We start from the raw sequence: 20,988 nt of genomic DNA, 5'->3' as shown, positions 1-20,988 counted from the left end.
CTTGAAACCTTATCAGAAATTGGTCCAATAAAAGATATAACCTCACACACCTTGTATCTCAAATATCCTGGGACTAACACGGCTACAACAACAATGCATACCACACAGAGGTATGTTTTACTCTCTCCCATCTTAAACAAAAATCAAAACCCTACCTTAACACCTCTCGCTTCTCCAGCTACCACTCTATCTTTCTTCCTTCCATCTCTAAGCTCATTGAATGCACTGTTGTCAGCAACTGTTGTCTGGAGTTCATCTCCTCTAGTTTATTCCTAGATGCTCTTCAAGCCCCTTGCATGCCACTAAAACCAAACTCTTGTTGACACTAATGACTCTTTTCTAGTTAAAGTTCAAAACCCAATACTCCATCCTTGTTCTCTTTGACCTGGCCAGCCACCATCACTGACCATGCTCTTCTTGAAATCTTGTCCTCCATTGATTTTTCATGGCTCTGTCCTCTCCTTGTTCTTCCCCTACCTCTCTAATTGCTCCTTTAGCTTGTCCTTTTGAAGGATCTCCTATACAGCTCTGTCCTTGTTGTCTCCTCTTCTCCCTCTATACCTTATCTCTGGGTAATCTTCAAACACGAATTCAATTACCATTTCTATGTGGAAGATTCATAGATCTACCACTCTATAGTTTTGTCCAAACTATAATCTTTGCCTGTCTCTCTGACCTCTCCTAGTGGATGTCTAGTTTTCAGCTCAAACAGAACATGGCTGAAACAAAGTTTTTACTCTTCTTCTCCCAACCCCCCACCGCAATTCTATCTGCGACCTCCTTTCTTGATCACTGTGGACAACACCAGTTGCCTGTCTATCAATCAGGTCGATAACCTAGGTGTCATCTTTGATGTGGATCTCTTTGTAGGTTATCATAAATATAAAGGGAAGGGTAAACCCCTTTAAAATCCCTCCTGGCCAGAGGAAAAAACCTCTCACCCGTAAAGGGTTAAGAAGCTAAAGGTAACCTCCTGGCACCTGACCAAAATGACCAGTGAGGAGACAAGATACTTTCAAAAGCTGGGAGGAGGGAGAGAAACAAAGGGTCTGTGTCTGTCTATATGCTGGTCTTTGCCGGGGATAGACCAGGAATGGAGTCTTAGAACTTAGTAAGTAATCTAGCTATGTATGTGTTAGATTATGATTTCTTTAAATGGCTAAGAAAATAGCTGTGCTGAATAGAATGACTATTCCTGTCTGTGTGTCTTTTTTGTAACTTAAGGTTTTTCCTAGAGGGATTCTCTATGTTTTAAATCTAATTACCTTGTAAGATATCTACCATCCTGATTTTACAGAGGTGATTCCTTTACTTCTATTTACTTCTATTTCTATTAAAAGTCATCTTGTAAGAAAACTGAATGCTTTTTCATTGTTCTCAGATCCAAGGGTTTGGGTCTGTGGTCACCTATGCAAATTGGTGAGGATTTTTACGAAACCTTTCCCAGGAAGTGGGGTGCAAGGGTTGGGAGGATTTTGGAGGGAAAGATGTGTCCAAACTCCATTTTTTCAGGAACCCAGATAAAGTTTGGTGGTGGCAATGGAAATCCAAGGGCAAAGGGTAAAATAATTTGTACGTTGGGGAAATTTTAACCTAAGCTGGTGAAAGTAAGCTTAGGAGGTTTTCATGCAGGTCCCCACATCTGTACCCTAGAGTTCAGAGTGGAGAAGGAGCCTTGACATAGGTCCTCTCACACTACGTCTAAATCTTGCTGATTCTTTCTGCATAACCTACAGCCTTTTTTCTCCGCCTACAGAGCCAAAAATCTCATTTAGGTTCCTCCTCATCTTATGTTTTGATTACTGCAACATCGTTTACTGTGGTCTCGACAAATGCAATCTTGCCCCACTCATATGCATCCAGAATGCTGCTGCAAAGATTGTTATCCTTCCTCATTGCTTCTACTGTGTCATGCCTTCTCTTTGCGTCGCTACCTTGTCTCTCCCGCTTCTCTGTTGCATAAGACCGGCCATACTGTATCAGACTAATGGTCCATCTAGCCCAATGCTAGATGCTTTAGAGGGAATGAGTGGAACAGTGCAATCAAGTGATCTATCCTGTTGCCACTCCCAGTGTCTGGTAGTCAGATGCTTAGGGACACACACAGCATGGAGTTGTCCCTGACCATCTTGGCTAATAGCCATTGATGGACTTATCTTCCATGAAATTATCTAATTCTTTTTTTAACCCAGTAATACTTTCGACTTTTACAACATCTCCTGGCAACGAGTTCCACAGGTTGACTGTGTGTTGTGTAAATAAGTCATTCCTTTTTTTCTTTTAAACTCGCTGCGTATTAATTTCATTGAGTAAACCATGATTTTTGTCTTATGTGAAGGGATAAATAACACTTCCTTATTCATAAAAAGAAAGAGTACTTGTGGCACCTTAGAGACTAACAAATTTATTAGAGCATAAGCTTTCGTGAGCTACAGCTCACTTCATTGGATGCATACAATGGAAAATATAGTGGGGAGATTTTATATACACAGAGAACATGAAACAGTGGGTGTTACCATACAGACTGTAACAGTGATCAGGAAAGGTGAGCTATTACCAGCAGGAGAGCAGGGGCTGGGAGAGGAACCTTTCGTAGTGATAATCAAGGTGGGCCATTTCCAGCAGTTGACAAGAACAGTAGGAGGGGAAATAAACAAGGGAAAATAGTTTTACTATGGCTAGTGGCGTTCTGTTATTTTCTTGGTTGCGCCTGTCCTGTAGTAGGTAACTTCTGGGTACTCTTCTGGTTCTGTCAATCTGTTCCTTCACTTCAGCAGATGGGTACTGTAGTTGTAAGAACGCTTGCTCGAGATCTTGTAGGTGTTTGCCTCTGTCTGAGGGGTTGAGAGTACCAGAAGTTACCTACTACAGGACAGGCCCAACAAAGAAAATAACAGAACGCCACTCGCCATCACCTTCAGCCCCCAACTAAAATCTTTCCAATGCATCATCAAGGATCTACAACCTATCCTGAAGGAGGACCCATCACTCTCACAGATCTTGGGAGACAGGCCAGTCCTTGCTTACAGACAGCCCCCCAACCTGAAGCAAATACTCACCAGCAACCACACAACAAAAACACTAACCCAGGAACATATTCTTGCAACAAAGCCCGTTGACAACTGTGTCCACATATCTATTCAGGGGACACCATCATAGGGCTTAATCACATCAGCCACACTATCAGAGGCTCGTTCACCTGCACATCTACCAATGTGATACATGCCATCATGTGCCAGCGATGCCCCTCTGCCACGTACATTGGCCAAACTGGACAGTCTCTACGTAAGAGAATAAATGGACACAAATCAGACGTCAAGAATTATAACATTCAAAAACCAGTCGGAGAACACTTCAATCTCTTTGGTCACTTGATTACAGACCTAAAAGTGGCAATTCTTCAACAAAAAAACTTCCAAACCAGACTCCAACGAGAGACTGCTGAATTGGAATTAATTTGCAAACTGGATACAATTAACTTAGGCTTGAGTAAAGATTGGGAGTGGATGGGTCATTACACAAAGTAAAACTATTTCCCCTTGTTTATTTCCCCTCCTACTGTTCTTGTGAACTTGCTGGAAATGGCCCACCTTGATTATCACTACGAAAGGTTCCTCTCCCAGCCCTGCTCTCCTGCTGGTAATAGCTCACCTTACCTGATCACTCTTGTTAGAGTCTGTATGGTAGCACCCATTGTTTCATGTTCTCTGTGTATATAAAATCTCCCCACTATATTTTCCACTGTATGCATCTGATGAAGTGAGCTGTAGCTCACGAAAGCTTATGCTCTAATACATTTGTTAGTCTCTAAGGTGACACAAGTCCTCCTTTTCTTTTTACAGATAGAGACTAACACGGCTGCTACTCTGAAACTTCCTTATTTACTTTCTCAACATCATATCATGATTTTATACATCTCTATAATAGCGCCCCCCCCCCAGTCATCTCCTTTCCAAGTTGAACAGTCCCAGTCTTCTATTTCTCCCTATATGGAAGCTGTTCCATACCCATAATCTTTTTTGAGTTGGGGTGACCAAAACTGCATGCAGTAGTCAAGGTGTGGGTATACCATTGATTATGGCATATTTTCTCTTTTAGTATCTATTCATTTCCTAATGGTTCCTAACATTGTTAGCTTTTTTCACTCCTGCTGCACATTGAGCAGATGTTTTCAGAGAACTATCCACAATGACTCCCAAGATCTTTCTTGAGTGGTAACAGCTAATTTAGACCCCATCACTTTGTATGTATAACTGGGATTATGTTTTCCAGTGTGCATTACTTTGCACATCTACTATTTTCTTGCCCAGTCACCCAGTTTTGTGAGATCCCTTTGTAATTCTTCACAGTCTGCTTTGGACATAACTATCTTAAGTAAGTTAGTAACATCTGCGAATTTTGCCACCTGTTTACCCCTTTTTCCAGATCATTTCCGAATATGCTGAACAGCACTGGTCCCAGTCCAGATCCTTGAGGGGAACCCCACTGTTTACCTCTCTCCTCTATGAAAACTGACCATTTATTCCTACTGTTTCCTGTCTTGTAACCAATTACTGATCCATGAGATGACCTTCTTTCTTATCCCATGACTTCTTACTTTGCTCAAGAGCCTTTGGTGAAGGACCATGTCAAGGACTTTCAGAAAGTCCAGGTACTCTGTAACCACTGAATTACCCTTGTCCACATGTTTGTTGACCTCCTCAAAGAATTCTAACAGATTGATGAGGCATGATTTCCCTTTACAAAAGCCATGTTGACTGTTCCCCAACAATACTCCTGAGGGAATTCTGCACCAAAATATTAAAAATTCTTCCACAAAAATATTTTAAAATTCTGCATATTTTATCTGTCAAAATAACACAATGTAATCACACCATTTTCAATTATTTGCTGAGAAGTATTTTGAAATAAATTACCAAAATAATTGAAAATGATGTGATTATATTGCTGCGTTTGTTATTTCGACAATTAAAATATGCAGAATTTTAAATTGTTTGGGTTTTTTTATGCAGAATTCTCTCAAGAGTACCAGGGTTCTGTGTTGCACAATCTGGGTGCGGGGTCTGGGTGGAGGGGGGATAGGACTCTACTGGGGAGTCCAGGTGAAGGTGGTTAGGGCTCAGCGGGGTGGGGGGGTCACGGTTGGGGCTCAGTGGTGGGGTCTGGGTATGGGGAGCTCCTGATGCAGGGGCTGAGGCTCGTGGGGTGAGGATTTGGGGAGCGGGTAGGGGGATTCTGGGTGCGGGGGGCTCCGGATGCAGAGGGGACTTGAGGGGGTTCTGACATGTGGAGGGGGCTTGAGGGGAGGGGTTCTGGATGCACAGGAGGGGGAGGAGTCACTGTACAGGGAGCTGCTCCCCCCGCCCCTGCACTCAGATCCCTATGCTGAGCCACCGCCTTCTCCTCCTCCTCTTCCTCCCCCCGTGGTGGGGAAGTTTCTGGGGCATGATCTGACCCAGCACCATCTGTTCCATGCAGGGAAGGGGGAGAGAGAGGGGGGAAGTCAGTTTCCATCTCTCTCTTCTTCCCCCTCCTGCCCCCAAACTGGTAATGTCCCTGGACAGCCCAGGCATCCCCAGACCCCTCTCCCCCACCCCCGTGATTTACCTCTGCTCCCCCCCCCGGCTGCCCAAACAGACATGTCTGAGCTAGGGATGCCAACTTTCTATTTGCAGAAAACTGAACATTCCAGCCATGCCCCTTCTCTGAGGCCCCGCCCCTTCCCCAAGGCCCCGCCCGCTCTTGGACACCCTGCCCATTGCTCACTCCATCCTCGCTCGCTCTCTCCCACCCTTGATCACTCACTCCTTCTCATTAGGCAGGGGGTTGGGTTGTGGGAGGGGGTGAGGGCTCTGGGGTGGGGCAACGTGTTGGGGTGTGGGATCTGGGAGAGAGCTTGGGTGCAGGAGGTGTCTAGGCAGGGGGGTTGGGCTCCCCGTGGTGCTCACCTCAGGAAGCTCCTAGAAGTGGTGACATGTCCCTTCGGCTCCTAAGTGCAGGGGTGACCAAAGGGCTCTGCGCACTGCCTCTGGCCACAGACGCAGCCACTGCGGCTCCCATTGGCCGCATTCTCAGCCAATGGGAGCTACGGAGCCGGTGCTCGGGGTGGGGTGTGGGCAGTGCGTGGAGCCTCGCTGGCTTCCCCTGCGTCTAGGAGTCAGAGGGATATGTTGCCACTTCCGGGAGTGGCATGGAGCCAGATAGGGACCATCCCTGCACTGCAACTGGATTTTTAATGGCCCAGTCAGCGGTGTTGACAGGAGCTGTCAGGGTCCCTTTTCCGGGTGTTCCAGTTGAAAACCGGACACCTGGCAACCCTAGTCTGAGCTGCTGAGGAGGGGTGAGTGAGTACTGGTGCAGTTTCTCTTTGCTTCCCCACAGAAACCATTTTCTGCAAGGAAGCAAAGGGAATCTGTGGGGTGGGGGCATTTTTCTGCTGCACCACAGTGGTGCAGAATTTCTCCAGGAGTACCAACAATCATGTTCAGCCATTTGTCTGATAATTTGTTTGATAGTTTAAACCAATTTGCCTGATACTGAAATTAGGCTTACTGGTCTGTAATTGCCAGGGTCACATCTGGAGCCTTTCTTAAAAAGTAGACATTAAGTATCTTTCAGACATCTGGTACAGAGGCTGAGTTAAGTAGTAGGTTACGTACCATAGTAAGTAGCTCTGCGATATCATATTTGAGTTCCTTCACAATTCTTAGGTGAATACCATATGGTCCTGGTGACTTATTTCTGTTTCATTTTATCAGTTTGTTCCAAAACCACCTCTATCAACAACTCAATCTGCAACAGTTGCTCAGATTAGTCACCTAAAAAGAATGGCTCAGATATTGGAAGTGAAGACTGATGCAAAGAATTAATTTAGCTTCTGTACAATGGCCTTGTCTTCCTTGTGTGCTCCTTTAATGGCTCCACTTATTGTTTGGTATTCTTCCTGCTTCTGATGTACTTACAAAAACTAACAGCAAATTTTTTTTTCTTTGCTAGTGCTCTTCAAATTCTTTTTTTTGGCTTGTCTAATTATACTTTTATATTTGACTTGCCAGAGTTTGTTCCTTTCTATTTTTCTCAGTAGCATTTGACTTCCAATTTTTAAAGGATGCCTTTTTGTCTCTAACCACCTGATCAGTTACACAGGGTTTGTCTTCACTTACAAGGCCCTTCACAGCATATTTCCACTCTGCCTATCATTTTTCATTCAATATCAAGATGTTGACTCCTGCCTCCGATTGGTCCACTTGTTAAATTTTCAAATAAGCACCTTTGTGCTTTCTCCCATGCAGCCTCTCCATGCTTGGATGTAAACATCTGCAAAGTTACCTCAGAATCCTGCTTTGCTGTGACTCCTACAAAAAACTTAACAGTTAGGATGTTGGTGTGCTGAGACCACTGCCTATCATGATGACCAGTGTTGTTTCCTTGTACTCTCTATCTGTTGCGTCTTGCTGTGACGTTCCCTCTGGTGTTATCTGGACTGGTGATCTGCTAGGTCAGTCCAACCCTTGACTCTGGGAGCCAGCCTTACCCTGCTCTGCTGTGAGAACCCCTGCTCCCGGGATGTTCACACACAGCCTCTGGCATGTAAGCTGCTCCTTGGATTGTGCAACCGAATGAGACTAGCCAATATGTCCGGTCCCAGACACAGCCCTAGGAACCTCTGTCTTGCAGTGTCCAGTTATGCCCACTGGACGCTGCAAGCTTATTTGAGTTTGTCAATTTAACAAAGAAATTGATATGCACCAGGTTGTTATCCCAAGGGGAGTCTCTTATCATGCTTCAAACCAAACGAACTGCTTCAGGTAGAATAAACAACAGATTTAATAACTATAAAGATAGATTTTAAGTGTTTGTAAGTCAAAGCATAACAAGTCAGATTTGATCAATGAAATAAAGGCAAAACGCATTCTAAACTGATCTTAACAATTTCAGTGCCCTTACAAACTTAGATGCTTCTCACCACAGGCTGACTGGTTGCTCTTTAGCCAGGCTCTCCCCTTTGATCAGCGCTTCAGTCACTTGGTGTGGTGTCTGCAGATGTAGGTGGAAGAAAGAGAGAGAGCATGGCAAATGTCTCTTCCTTTTATCATGTCCTTTCTTCCCTCTTGGCTTTGCCCCCCCCCCCCCCCTTCAGAGTCAGGTGAGGATTACTTCATCACAGTTCCAGACTGACCAAAGGAAGGGGGGGGTGACTCCCTCAAGAATCTAACCGATTCTTTTGTTGTTGCCTAGGCCAGTGCCCTTTGTTCCTGTGAGGCTGGGCTCGGTTTGTCCCATACCTGGCCTGATGAGGTGTGAACTGCCTCTCTGCTCTTGGAGAGTTTTTGCCTGGGCTTACTTTAAGCCATGAGGATACATTTTCAGCCTCATAATTACATACATGAAATTATAACCTATAATATTACTGTAACAACAATGCTCAGTGCATCATGAGCCTTCCAAAGACACTCGACATGACAAACTTTTCATTGGATACCCCACAATCATTTTACAAGGATGAACATGGGGGGTGTAGGGTGTTGCCCCGAGGTACAGAGCGTCACACTTGTTTTATACTGAGAGTGTAAATTCTTTGTGGGCAGGGGCCATCTTTCTGTTCTGTGTGTACAGTGCCTAGCACAGTGGGGTCCTGTGACTAAGGTACAAATAGTAATAGAATAAACATAACCAAGCTACATTTCTAATTGGGGACAGCAGGGGAATGCTGGAGAAACTAATGTGCTGGCCTTTTACCTGTGGGGAACACTGTCTTCAAGCAAACCAAATGTATCAAATTGTTTCAATGAAACTTCAGTTTGAACAGAAGTGAATGTGGCAAAGCATAAAATACCACCAGAGGCTGAAGACTTGTGGAAAATATTCTGCTAAGTCTTACAATTTAAAAATGGTTCAGTAAGTTACTGTCATTAGCTGCTGCTAAATTTAAATACTTGTGTATTTTACAGTGTAAATGTATTCTTGCAAGACTGGGTGTTTTGTACTGTATTATATAGGTATAGAAAACAGATGTGGTACTGTCACTGCTTATCAAGTACCTTACCATCATGGCTTATCATGTTTCACAAATTAAGTTGCACTATTACAGTGAAGATTCATTCAGGATAAGTGTAACTCTGTATCCTGGCTTCTTCCTCGGTGAGAGATAGCTGGTTTGCCCTTCTGTTTCTGAAAATGTCAGAGGCAATTCATACTTCCCCACAGGGCTCTAGGACTTGTTTGCTTACCTTCCATCCTTACCCCAGTTTCTCACTCCAGCAAAACAAAGAGAGCAGGGGTACAGCAATCCTGCTTTATCCACTGCTATCTTAATTTGGGGGAAGCAGCGAGTGAAACCTTCCCCCCCCCTCTCCTTTTGCTTAGCGGACCAAAACTTAAGGGCTTTATTCAGAGACAAAACTAATGCTGAGCTATTTCCCTTCTCCCACACACTTCATTGTGGTGGGACAGACCTAGCAATGCAAGATGATCCTCTCAGGTGTCACAGAATGAGAGTTCTGCCATGACTGCTCCCAGTTGCCATTCATTGTATTCAAGCTGTAAAGGAGAAAGAGCCATCAGTCTAAGCGAATGCAAGATGTTTTCTTTAACAAAAAATGGTAATAAGAAAAGGAGGACTTGTGGCACCTTAGAGACTAACAAATTTATTTGAGCATAAGCTTTCGTGAGCTACAGCTCACTTCATGTAGCTCACGAAAGCTTATGCTCAAATAAATTTGTTAGTCTCTAAGGTGCCACAAGTCCTCCTTTTCTTTTTGCGGATACAGACTAACACTGCTGCTACTCTGAAACCTGAAAAAATGGTAATGTATCATTTGCCAGTGTCATAGTCTTAACTGCCACACAAGTATAAGGTTTGGAATGACCTTTCTACCTAAGATAAGGAGGGGAAATATCACCCTCTTTCCAAGAATATCCCTAAACATTTTGGTTCAGATTTAGAGGAAATTTTAGAACTGTCTGGATGGTGTTACCTTTATGTTATTTGTGTATATTTTTCTTCTCCAAGTATGTTTGGTGAGGCAGATACAGACTTGCGGGCTCTTCAGGCCTCGATGGAACAGTTACTTAGGGAGCAGCCTAGTGAGGAATTTAGTGAAGAGGAGTTGTCTACCTTAAAGGCAGATACTGCAGCACGCATAACAAATGGTACCGAGTTGGATGATGAGGATGACAACAACCCCAGCAGTGAAAGTGTACTTAATGAAGAATGGCAATCAGGTATAAACTTTGTTACTTGCAATTTCTCTTACTGATGTTAGTGATATAAATACAGAATTCAGTAACAGTTCTATAAAGGGTTTTAGCATAGTCTCTATAAAAGACATTATACAGAATTAAGCTTCATTTTATTACAAAACTTGGAAAAGTCAAATTATAAGTAGATCTTATTTAGGGTTATAACATATAACCAGTGTTGAAGGGAAATGTTTAGTCTTCAGTGGACAAAGATTACAAATTAGTATGAAGTAACTTTGTTATCTGGAACTGTTACCTTCAGGAAAAGTCTAAGACTATGCACTGCTGCACATCTTTTCCCACCTACAGTGCATGATTGTGTCACATAAATGTGAACAGGGAATATAAACTGGTGTGACTGGAGTAAATGAGAAGCTGCATTAGGATAAAGCATACAAAGGACACGAGGTTTTTCAACCTTGCCATTACTAGAAATATCTAAAAAAGAAAAGGAGTACTTGTGGCACCTTAGAGACTAACAAATTTATTTAGTCTCTAAGGTGCCACAAGTACTCCTTTTCTTTTTGCGAATACAGACTAACACGGCTGTTACTGTGAAACTAGAAATATCTATTAATGCGATGGAACTGAAAATATGATTTAGTTCGTTTCAGAAAATCCCATTACCTTGCTGCTTTTAGGATGTGATGTTAGCAGCATAAAATGCTGTACTAAAGTCTTAATCTTACATTTCAGGTTCTAAAATTCTAGTTAAAAGTAGAATATTTTAGTACTGCTTAAAAAAGGCAAATGTGAAAATTTAGGAAGTGGTCAGGATAAATGAAGGAATTTTAATGAGTTCTACGTTGTGTGAGAATATAGTATAATTTATGCAAGTGTAAAAGTGTAACAATATTCAAGAAATAAGGTTGTATAGATATCCCTATCATTCTTGGATTGATGTAGGGTACGTCTCAACAAACCAAAGATATGTGATGTCCTTGTAGTATAATACTTTACTTTTTTATGAGAGATCTCAAAGACTTTTATAGAAATTAAACAAGCCTCATAAATTACTACTGCTTTTCTCCTCCTAATTCCCACTTGTCTCTGTAGGTGTCCCCATTTTACAGGTAATTAAAAGTGTTGTTCACTTGTGAATTTTTATCAGAAGTCTCTCACTATTGGTGTCGTCTTAACGTGACTCCAGGAGCTGGGGCATTATTTCATGAGAATCTTAGCTTTCATTTTTAATAAAGTATTTTAGACCTTATGGTACAGAGTAAAGCTTGAAAACACAACTCCTACAGGCTCAAAATCCAGAGGGCAACCTCTCCCCCTATAATATAGTGCTTTAAAGATGTCATGATTTAAAGATAAGCTTATGATTTTTTAACACTTTAGGTTGGCAGTACTAGATTAAGCTTGTAATTTGGTCAAGTCTGTAACTTGCCACAGTCTTGGAGAGCGTTAGTGGTAGAACCGGCTATTAGAATTTGGAACTGGAATTTGAGATTTCTGGGGTTTAACTACTAGACAATGCTACCTACTTTGCAAAATTTGTTAATGTAAACTTTATGACAGTACTTCTGGGTTTCTATTGGCAGTTTAAAAAAATGCACAGTAATAGGTATGTGCTCCCTATGTTAAATTGGAAACGCAAATCTCCTCTCAAAGTCCATGCACCATGTTATACAGATCTCTGAGCTGTTGTCAGAAGTGAACCCAAGGGTTGTGTGCATGCGTATTGTTTTAGGGTGAGATTTAGGACTGTTAGGTATTCACCTTTGAAAATCATCCCTTAATGATAAAGATTGTATATGTTCTGCCTAAATTAGTGGATGGGCGCATTTTATTAAGCTGTTAGAGTAGTACCTCAATGTTACGAACGCCAGAGTTACGAACTGACTGGTCAACCACAGACCTCATTTGGAACCGGAAGTATGCAATCAGGCAGCAGCAGAGACACACCCCCCCTTCTCTCCCCCCCAAAAAAAGGCAAATATAGTACAGTACTGTGTTAAACATAAACTACTAAAAAAAGAAAGTTTAAAAAAGATTTGACAAGGGAAGGAAACTGTTTCTGTGCTTGTTTCATTTAAATTAAGATGATTGGAAGCAGCATTTTTCTTCTATATAGTAAAGTTTCAAAGCTGTATTAAGTCAATGTTCAGCTGTAAACTTATGAAAACAACCATAACATTTTTGTTCAGAGTTACGAACAACCTTCATTCCTGTGGTGTTCATAACTCTGAGGTTCTACTGTATATAAAAATGCTGCTTAACATGTACAAAGCAATAGAGAAACTGAAGAAACATTTGCTGTTCCTGTTTCCTACTCCCGTTGAAAGGTCTCTGAATTGTTGGTTTCTGACCAGATAGCATGTGGTTTTCCGTAGATGAGGTATTATCTTGGTGTCCTTAATGTAAAGAAATTCCTTAATAAATACGAGTGAGCTCCAAGCCTTAATAGCTCATCTCTCTTACACTAATTCTCTTAGATCATGTCTCGACTCAAAAAATAAATTGTGTTTTTAAAAAGTGTTGGCTAACAGGGTTTAAAATAAGAATTTCTATCTTGTGCAGACCAGGCAAATAACAATTTATAAAAAATATTTTAGCTGGTTATGGTTCACTCTAAGCTCCCACATGTGTTGACCATGTCCAGCTAACAAATTTAAAAACATGTCTTGTCTTCACTATGTGCAAAGTCCAGCTGTTTTTCTTCCCTACACACTAGGGCACATATAGGCTAGTTTTGCTACCAAATCAGGATGTGAAGTGAGAACTTGGGAGTTAACTAAATTATGACTTAAAAAAAAGGAGGACTTGTGGCGCCTTAGTCCTCCTTTTCTTTTTGTGGATACAGACTAATACGGATGATACTCTGAAACCTAAATTATGACTGGGTCTTCCCAGAAGTCACCTAGATTTATTGTGGTTGGAGAAGGATGTACCTTAGCACAGAAGGAATCCAAACAGATGATTCTTTATATTCAAATCTTTATCTGCAGATGGAAGATTAGATGCCAGATTACGGACTCATTTTGTAGGCTTTTGCAACCTGCCATGGTGTGTTAGACCCATTTTTGAGACTTGTGGAGTGGTTACATGGAACTTTACCCGACAATTCTGTTTCAGTGCGAAGCTTAAGTCAGATGTCTGTTTTGGGACAGCTGTTTTATTCTTTTATGTGAATTGTTACTGCTGGTTAATCTACAGAGTGGGGTGTATGGAGAAGACAGCTACGTAACATTCCAGCACCAGGGACACTCCGACTGTATTGGTTCCACAGAGCCACATTCACGCACCTTCTTTCCTCACAATTTCTTCAGATCATCCAAAGGAGAAAGGGTCTGTTACTGCTTTTAATTAGTGACTCAGTGCTGCTGTGAATGTGTGGTAGCATGTGGCACATTCTTGAGGTGAACTGCCTTCAATTTGGTTCACAGGTCTGGGTGGACTTCAAAAGTTCAGGGACATGGAAGCAATATATTCAGAACTGAAGTGGGATTAAACTTTTTGAATTGTTTCTCCTGTTGTATTTTCCTTTCCTAGACAACAGTGATGGGGATATTGCCAGTGAATGTGAAGCATATGACAGTGTCTTCAGCCATTTGGAAGAATTGAGATATAATCTGGAGCGGGAAATAGGCTTTGATAAATTCATTGAAGTTTATGATAAAATAAAGGTTTGTGGAGTGCTCTAAGTGAAAAATAGATCAATCTACCTTGAGTTGCTCATTGCTGCATAGTGTTATATGACTAGAATTTATGAACATTCCTGTAACTTCGTATTCTGTTCTGCATACTAATGCTAATACAGAAAATTTCATTGTGTGACCTAAAAGATAAATGTTTGTATTAATCCATGATTCTTTTTATAAATTTGTAAATTGTTTTACTTTATGTTCATTTCAAATTTTAAATTGGACCACTTACATTGTCTACTCTTTTATAGGCAATACATGAAGATGAAGATGAGAATATTGATGTTTGTTCAACAATAGTTCAGAATATTCTGGGAAATGAATATAAACATCTGTATGCCAAGATTCTTCATTTAGTGATGGCAGATGGAGCCTATCAGGAGGGTAATGTTCTTAATACTTTATTGCAATTGCGTACTATTTCTGTATTATATTCTCCTACCCTAGATAATCTCATTTGCGATAGTTTCTGACATAAATAATATTTTTTCTAAAACAAACAGTTTTAAACTCATTATTACATTAATTACTTGGATTAAAAACTATCAGAAATTCACAAAGGATATTGGAAAAAAAATAATCCTTACAGCAAATAGTAGTTAAGGAAATTTATCAAATTTCTCACATTGAACATTTTTTATTAGTACTGTGCACATTCATAGAATCATAGAATATCAGGGTTGGAAGGGACCTCAGGAGGTCATCTAGTCCAACCCCCTGCTCAAAGCAGGACCAATCCCCAACTAAATCCTCCCAGCCAGGGCTTTGTCAAGCCTTACCTTACATTCCTTCTGTAGCTAATCACAGATGTGCTCCTAAAGGTGAAGTTGGTTATTTAGCTCTGGAGCATATATGAATGAGGGCAATAAAGAAGGAATATAATAAATAGTAAAGCTTTCAAAACTAAAATGATTTTGCTGAAAAGCAGTGATTGTTACAAATTCATTAGTGCTTTTCCTTCAGTGAGTTGCAATGGTAGCTGAACCAGGTTATCTGCAGCTCCTATTCACTACTGCACAGGTTACTCTTCCCTTTCTCAAAAAAGTGTCAAAAAATGCTGTCCATCATGCTCCTACTATCGCAGTACACTGGCACACTTGGACTAGCTGCACCTTTTCAGAAACCAAGCCAACATTCATGATTCTGATGAAAAAAGCATTGCCAAATTCTAGGACTGGGCTGAAATTATAACATTCAGGATAATTAACTGAAGTACTACTTCTACTTCAAATCTGAATAGATATTGGTATAGGGAGAGAGAACACAAGAAGACAAATTCCCTAGGAAAATCCTCAAGCATAGGCAGAACGTGCCAGTGCTACTGCACTCGCCTACTTCCATGACACCCGTGGTCAAGACAGCAAACTGTTGAGAAGTTAAAGCTGTTGCTGATGGATGCAAGGTTTGAATCATAGAATCATAGAATATCAGGGTTGGAAGGGACCCCAGAAGGTCATCTAGTCCAACCCCCTGCTCGAAGCAGGACCAATTCCCAGTTAAATCATCCCAGCCAGGGCTTTGTCAAGCCTGACCTTAAAAACCTCTAAGGAAGGAGATTCTACCACCTCCCTAGGTAACGCATTCCAGTGTTTCACCACCCTCTTAGTGAAAAAGTTTTTCCTAATATCCAATCTAAAAAAAAAGTTTTTCCTAATATCCAATCTCCCCCACTGCAACTTGAGACCATTACTCCTCGTTCTGTCATCTGCTACCATTGAGAACAGTCTAGAGCCATCCTCTTTGGAACCCCCTTTCAGGTAGTTGAAAGCAGCTATCAAATCCCCCCTCATTCTTCTCTTCTGCAGGCTAAACAATCCCAGCTCCCTCAGCCTCTCCTCATAACTCATGTGTTCCAGTCCCCTAATCATTTTTGTTGCCCTTCGCTGGACTCTCTCCAATTTATCCACATCCTTCTTGAAGTGTGGGGCCCAAAACTGGACACAGTACTCACAGTAAACAAAACCATCACACACACTGCTTGTCATCCAGCCTCTGTAATCGAAAGTCTCTTCCAAATCAGAGTGACCCTCTTGGCTACTCAGTATAGCAAACGAGGGAACCAACAGCAAAGGAAGCAAAGTAGCAGTCCTGTTTTCCTTGAACTTAAGATTCAGAAGAGACCCTACCTTGGACACAGCTCCCATTGGCGAACTGAGGCCACTGGGAGCTGTGGGAGGCCGTGCCTGCGGATAGTCAATGTCAGCAAAATGTCTCGTGGCCTGCAATCAGATTACCCTGATGGGCCGCAGGTTGTCCACCACTGCTCTAGACAAATTGGTGTGGATTCCTCCTGCAGTCCTACATTCCCTAGAACGGTGGTTAAATAGGAAAATATATAATATAGGGGGTGTGTGTACCTTTTTCCTGCCCCCTCCCAACCAAGACAGTCATTACCAATGATTGTCTCATAGGGTGGGATTCGCACCTAAGGGTATTGTGAACCCACACATTAAAGGTAGAGTGAGAAGCTGCTTGTCATGTGTCCTTGCACTTTGAGCAATTTACAAGGCTTTACCATGCTTTTTCCCCTCACATCAAAGGCTTCTTGGTTTAGGTACAGACCAACAATGCAACCACAAGATACTAAACTGGCAGGTCAGGGCACAGTCTGATCAGCTATGCCAGGAAGCTATGAATCTCTGGGACTTTTTTTTTTTATCAAGGAAGATATTTCTCCCATTGCTGCTCATTTACTGGGCTCCCAGAATCAGTTGGCTGTCCCCCTCAACAAGAGGTTCTCCCAGTGTCATGAATGGGTTCCTTAAGAACAGTGTGCTGAGGACTGTCTTCCAAGCCTGGGGTATTCATTAAGTCTCAGACCACTGATAAAAAGAGTAGGCGCACTAGTTCTCCTATGAAATCTTGAACACTGTTCCACAAGAAGGCCCTGAGACATTGGGTCCAAAAGGGAGAGTTCCTGTGAGGTTCCAAGTGGCTCCAATATTGTGAAGTCTTCTAAAGCATATTGTAAGAGCCAGACCTTAAAACAGGATTTGGTACCAAGGATATCTTAAATTTTGGACAGTCGTACCCAGGTTACTAGAGGTTCTGCCTGAAAGAGATCTGTGTATTCAGACTCTGTTATCCCTTTGATACCTATACCATCATCCTGTACTTCTGCATTGGTACCAATGGAGTTTGACCCAGATCTTCCTATCAGGCATATGGGTTCTGTACTATCGATAGTGAAGCTGGCTTTCACAGGAAATCATCTAATTCTCACCTATATACCATGGTTCCAAAAGAGTTTAGATATGCTAAAGACCATGTCTCCACTAAGCCCGGATCTCTGTTACTAAACCATACCGGTCATCTTGCAGTCTGCTGGGTCACCAACTCCACATCTGTCATTGAGGCCATTTTACTCACCAACTTCAGTCATCCAGGGCAAACCATTCTCTCACACCCACCCACCTGTTTTCACCTCCCCCTGAATATGTTGAAGAGGACTCTGACTCACAAATTTTAGTAAAGGGTTCTCCTGTATATTCTAGGAGGCATCATTTGCCCACATGTACTGACACTATGGAAGAAACAAGACCTCAACTCCCACCCACTGAGTATGACCAGTGGTTGATGTCTTTCCTGTGCCCTTTGGACCCTCCCCCAGTGGGCTTGTTGGGATCCTCTGGCTATTTACCTGTTCCAGTTTAGGTCAGTATCTACTCACTCCCAAAGGGAGCATACACAGTGTCATTCTTCTCAACCTCCTCTCTCATCCTCCCAAACAGAGGAGGGGAGACTTTGGAGGAGCAGGAGGCAAGGGCTGACAAAGAGGTGACACCTGTTTGTTAATATGTTGTCGCCATTGCCTGATGAAGCCATCATGCCTTCACTACCTTCCGTGGCGGATGACTTCAGGATGTTTCAGGAGCTGATGAAGCATATTGCCAGTATGCTTCAAACTCCATTGGAGGAGGTCCAGAATTCTAACCATAAACTCCTGAACGTTTTGCACAGCTCAGCCTGTATGCGTAGCCATCCCTGTCAATGAACTTTGCCGGAGCCTGCTAAGATTATCTGTCAGACTCCAGTTACCACCGCACCTACTTGCAAATATGCAGCTAAAACGTACTATGTCCCAGTCAAGGATTCTGAGCTTTTATTTTCTCACCCTATACCTCTTTAGTAGTGGAGGCCATCAATGGATAAGGTAGGCAGTGCAATTCTAAGTCTGCCCTTTTCTCCAAAGATCACAAGAGACTTGACCTCTTTGGTTGTAAGTCCTACTCCTCGGCCACATTACAGTTTCAAGTTGCGAACCACCAGGTGCCTATGTCAAAATATGGTTATTTAAACTACAAGTTTAATTCTCTTATTCAAAACTTACCAGCTGAGCATCAGAAAGGTCAACTTTTGGCAAAAATATCATTACAGACATGCCTCCTTTAAATGCAACCTACACTGCAGCACAGTCCATAACCACCATGAGCGTGATGTGACGAGAATGTTGGCGGCAGCTGCTGGGTTTCCCTAGTGAGGTTCAGAGTACTGTTGACCTTCCTTTTGACAGCCACCAAACCATTTGCTAAGTCTACCACTGACTTTCATCACCCTCTGAGGGACTCAAGGACCATGCTCAAATCCCTCGGGATCTATACACCTGTGAACAAAAGAAGGTTTAGCAGGTCTCAAGATTTCACAGCAGTCTCTTCTACACCGTTTTTCTAACTTCCATAGGCCACCTGAGTTACCAACCAAGAGACCTAGATATTCAAAGAAGCCAGCTTCTGCCACAGCTACTTTGTCCCACCATTCACATCTTCTAAGCACCAGTTTTGATGGCTTGGACAGGAGTCTCAACCGTTTAGTTGACAGATCTTACTGTTATACCATCCTATGGTCAATCCCCCTTTTGAATACCATCTCTCTCTCAATTTCAAGCTGCATGAGAGAACATAACGTCGGACAAATAGATGTTGGAAACCATAACATCTAGTTACACCATTTCATTTCAATTCCATCCCTTGTCCACTACCCCATCCCTTTTCAGCTACCTGTCTCATGCTCAATTGCTGACACAAGAGATTGCCTCTCTTCTGTGTTTAGGAGCCATAGAACCAGTTCCTGTATAGCACAAGGGAAAGGGATTCTACTCAAAGTATGTTCTGGTTTCCAAAAAACAGAAGATGGAGGCCAATCATAGACCTCAAACATCTGAACACATATGTGAAACAAAATAATTCAGGATCGTGACCCTTGCACGCACAATTTCCTCTCTAGATTCTGGAGGTTGGTTTGACTTTCAGCCTACAAGAACACATTTTCATGTGGTATTCCAACCTTCTTACAAGAGGTTTCTTCTATTCCTGTTCAATTAGGACCATTACCAGTACCAGGTGCTCCTTTTTGGCCTGTCCTTGGCTACAAGGATATTCTCAAAGGTTATAGCAGTTAGCCACACACCTTCATCATGGAGGTGTAATCATCTTCTCTTATCTAGGCAATTAGTTGTTCAGGGCGGCCCTTATCAGAAAGTATTATCAGCGGTACAGGTGATACAATCCCTATTCTGCAGCCTAGGCCTCCAGCTCAATCTCAAGTAGTCCATTTTGATACCACTTCAGCGTCTAAATTGTATAGAAGGTTTTCTGGATGTGCTGGCAGGCAGGGCTTCTATCCCTTCCAACAGATTTCTCACCTTCCAGAATTTCATCTCAAGAATTCAGTGCATTCCCCAGTTGGCAGTGAGAAACTGTCTTCAACTGCTGGGGCACATAGCATGCCAGGTTACATCTTTGGTGTCTCCAGTGATGGCTTCGGATGGGCTACAGACTACACAAGCACAGTCTGGACAAGCTTATATCTGTTCCCCAGTGGGTTCTGAAGTCACTCAACTGATGGAAGACCCTGTGAATATCGGTGCCAGAGCCACATTTATCCAAAATCCCTCTACTGTCATGATAACATCAGATGCATTATTCTTGAGATAGGGGACACAGCTGGTACCCCACACAATTCAGGGCAAATGGTCACTGCAAGCACAGCTCTTCTGCATCAACTTTCTGGAGTTGAGAGCAGTCAGAAATATTCATTTTCATTTTCTCCTTCTAATCTGAGCCAATTCAAACAAGATAATGACAGACAGCATGGCCTGCGTGTATTATATCTGTTGTCGGGGGAGACACATTCCCCTCTCTCTGCACCAAAATGATAAAACTCTGGAATTGGTGCACAGCCAGTAATACCGTCATCTCAGCTGAACTGCCTGGTGTAAAAACACCAGGACAGATAACCTCCGCAGACATTTCTCCATAAATTACAAATAGGAGCTAAACACCTAAGTCCTCAACAGACTATTCTTAGCTTGGGGATTCCCAGAGGTCAATTTTTTTGCCCCAGCAGCCAATATGAAGTGCAACAAATTCTGTTCCAGGACAGGTTTTGAGCCTTACTCTCTAGGAGATGCTGGTCTCATTTCATGAACAGGGAGCCCTCTTTTTATGCACATCCACCCCCACCATTGCTTCTAAAGGTTCTCAACAAGATCAAGCAAGACCGCACAGTAATCATTTTGATTGCTCCACCTTGGCTAAGACAGGTTTGGTATCCTTATCTCATCCAATTTGCCTCTTACCCATCTATTGTCTCAGAATGCTGGTCAGACGCTTCACCCCAACCTGGAGGTTCTGCGGCTCCTTGCATGGCTCCTCAGTGGTTCTCAAGGTTAGAGATTTCCTGTTCCTTAGAAGTGCAACAGGTATTAATGAATAGTAGAAAAGAATCTATAAGACATAATTATCTCCAGAAATGGACATATCTTTGGTGTAATAGGTGAAAGCTTTCACCTGCTCATTCTTCTCTTTCCAGAGTCTTGGATTACTTGTTAGAATTGATAAGATTGGGATTTTTTTTGAGTTTTGTCAGGGTTCACTTAGAAGCAATTCCAGCTTTTCACTCTCCATTAGAAGGTTTTTTGATCTTCATCCATTCTATCATAGTGAGATTTCTGAGAGGTCGAGTGAATCTCATCCCACCAACCAGAGATCCTTGTTCTTAATTGCCTCATGAAACATCCTTTCAAGTTACTAGCTATGTGCTCCTTCTTACATCTATCTGTGAAGACTGCCTTCTTGGTGGCCATCATCTCTGCCCT

The 20,988-nt window shown here is 42.3% G+C and overlaps 1 protein-coding gene across 16 annotated transcripts in view; it reads left to right on the top strand.

Annotated features, from left to right (window-relative positions):
* NEK1 (NIMA related kinase 1) overlaps positions 1–20,988 on the top strand; it is a 189,371-nt gene that overhangs the window by 155,798 nt on the left and 12,585 nt on the right. For all 16 annotated transcript variants that reach the window (XM_078852507.1, XM_073341591.1, XM_073341592.1 and 13 more), the window contains 3 exons: positions 10,013–10,224; positions 13,741–13,874; positions 14,144–14,276. In XM_078852507.1, the coding sequence (XP_078708633.1) occupies positions 10,013–10,224; positions 13,741–13,874; positions 14,144–14,276 (479 nt within the window). The remainder of the gene's footprint in view (positions 1–10,012; positions 10,225–13,740; positions 13,875–14,143; positions 14,277–20,988) is intronic.

This window comes from Lepidochelys kempii, chromosome 4, assembly GCF_965140285.1.
Source record: "Lepidochelys kempii isolate rLepKem1 chromosome 4, rLepKem1.hap1, whole genome shotgun sequence".
Lineage (NCBI taxonomy): Eukaryota > Metazoa > Chordata > Testudines > Cheloniidae > Lepidochelys > Lepidochelys kempii.
Note: the sequence above shows the minus strand (reverse complement) of the source record. Positions and strands in the feature narration are given on the sequence as shown.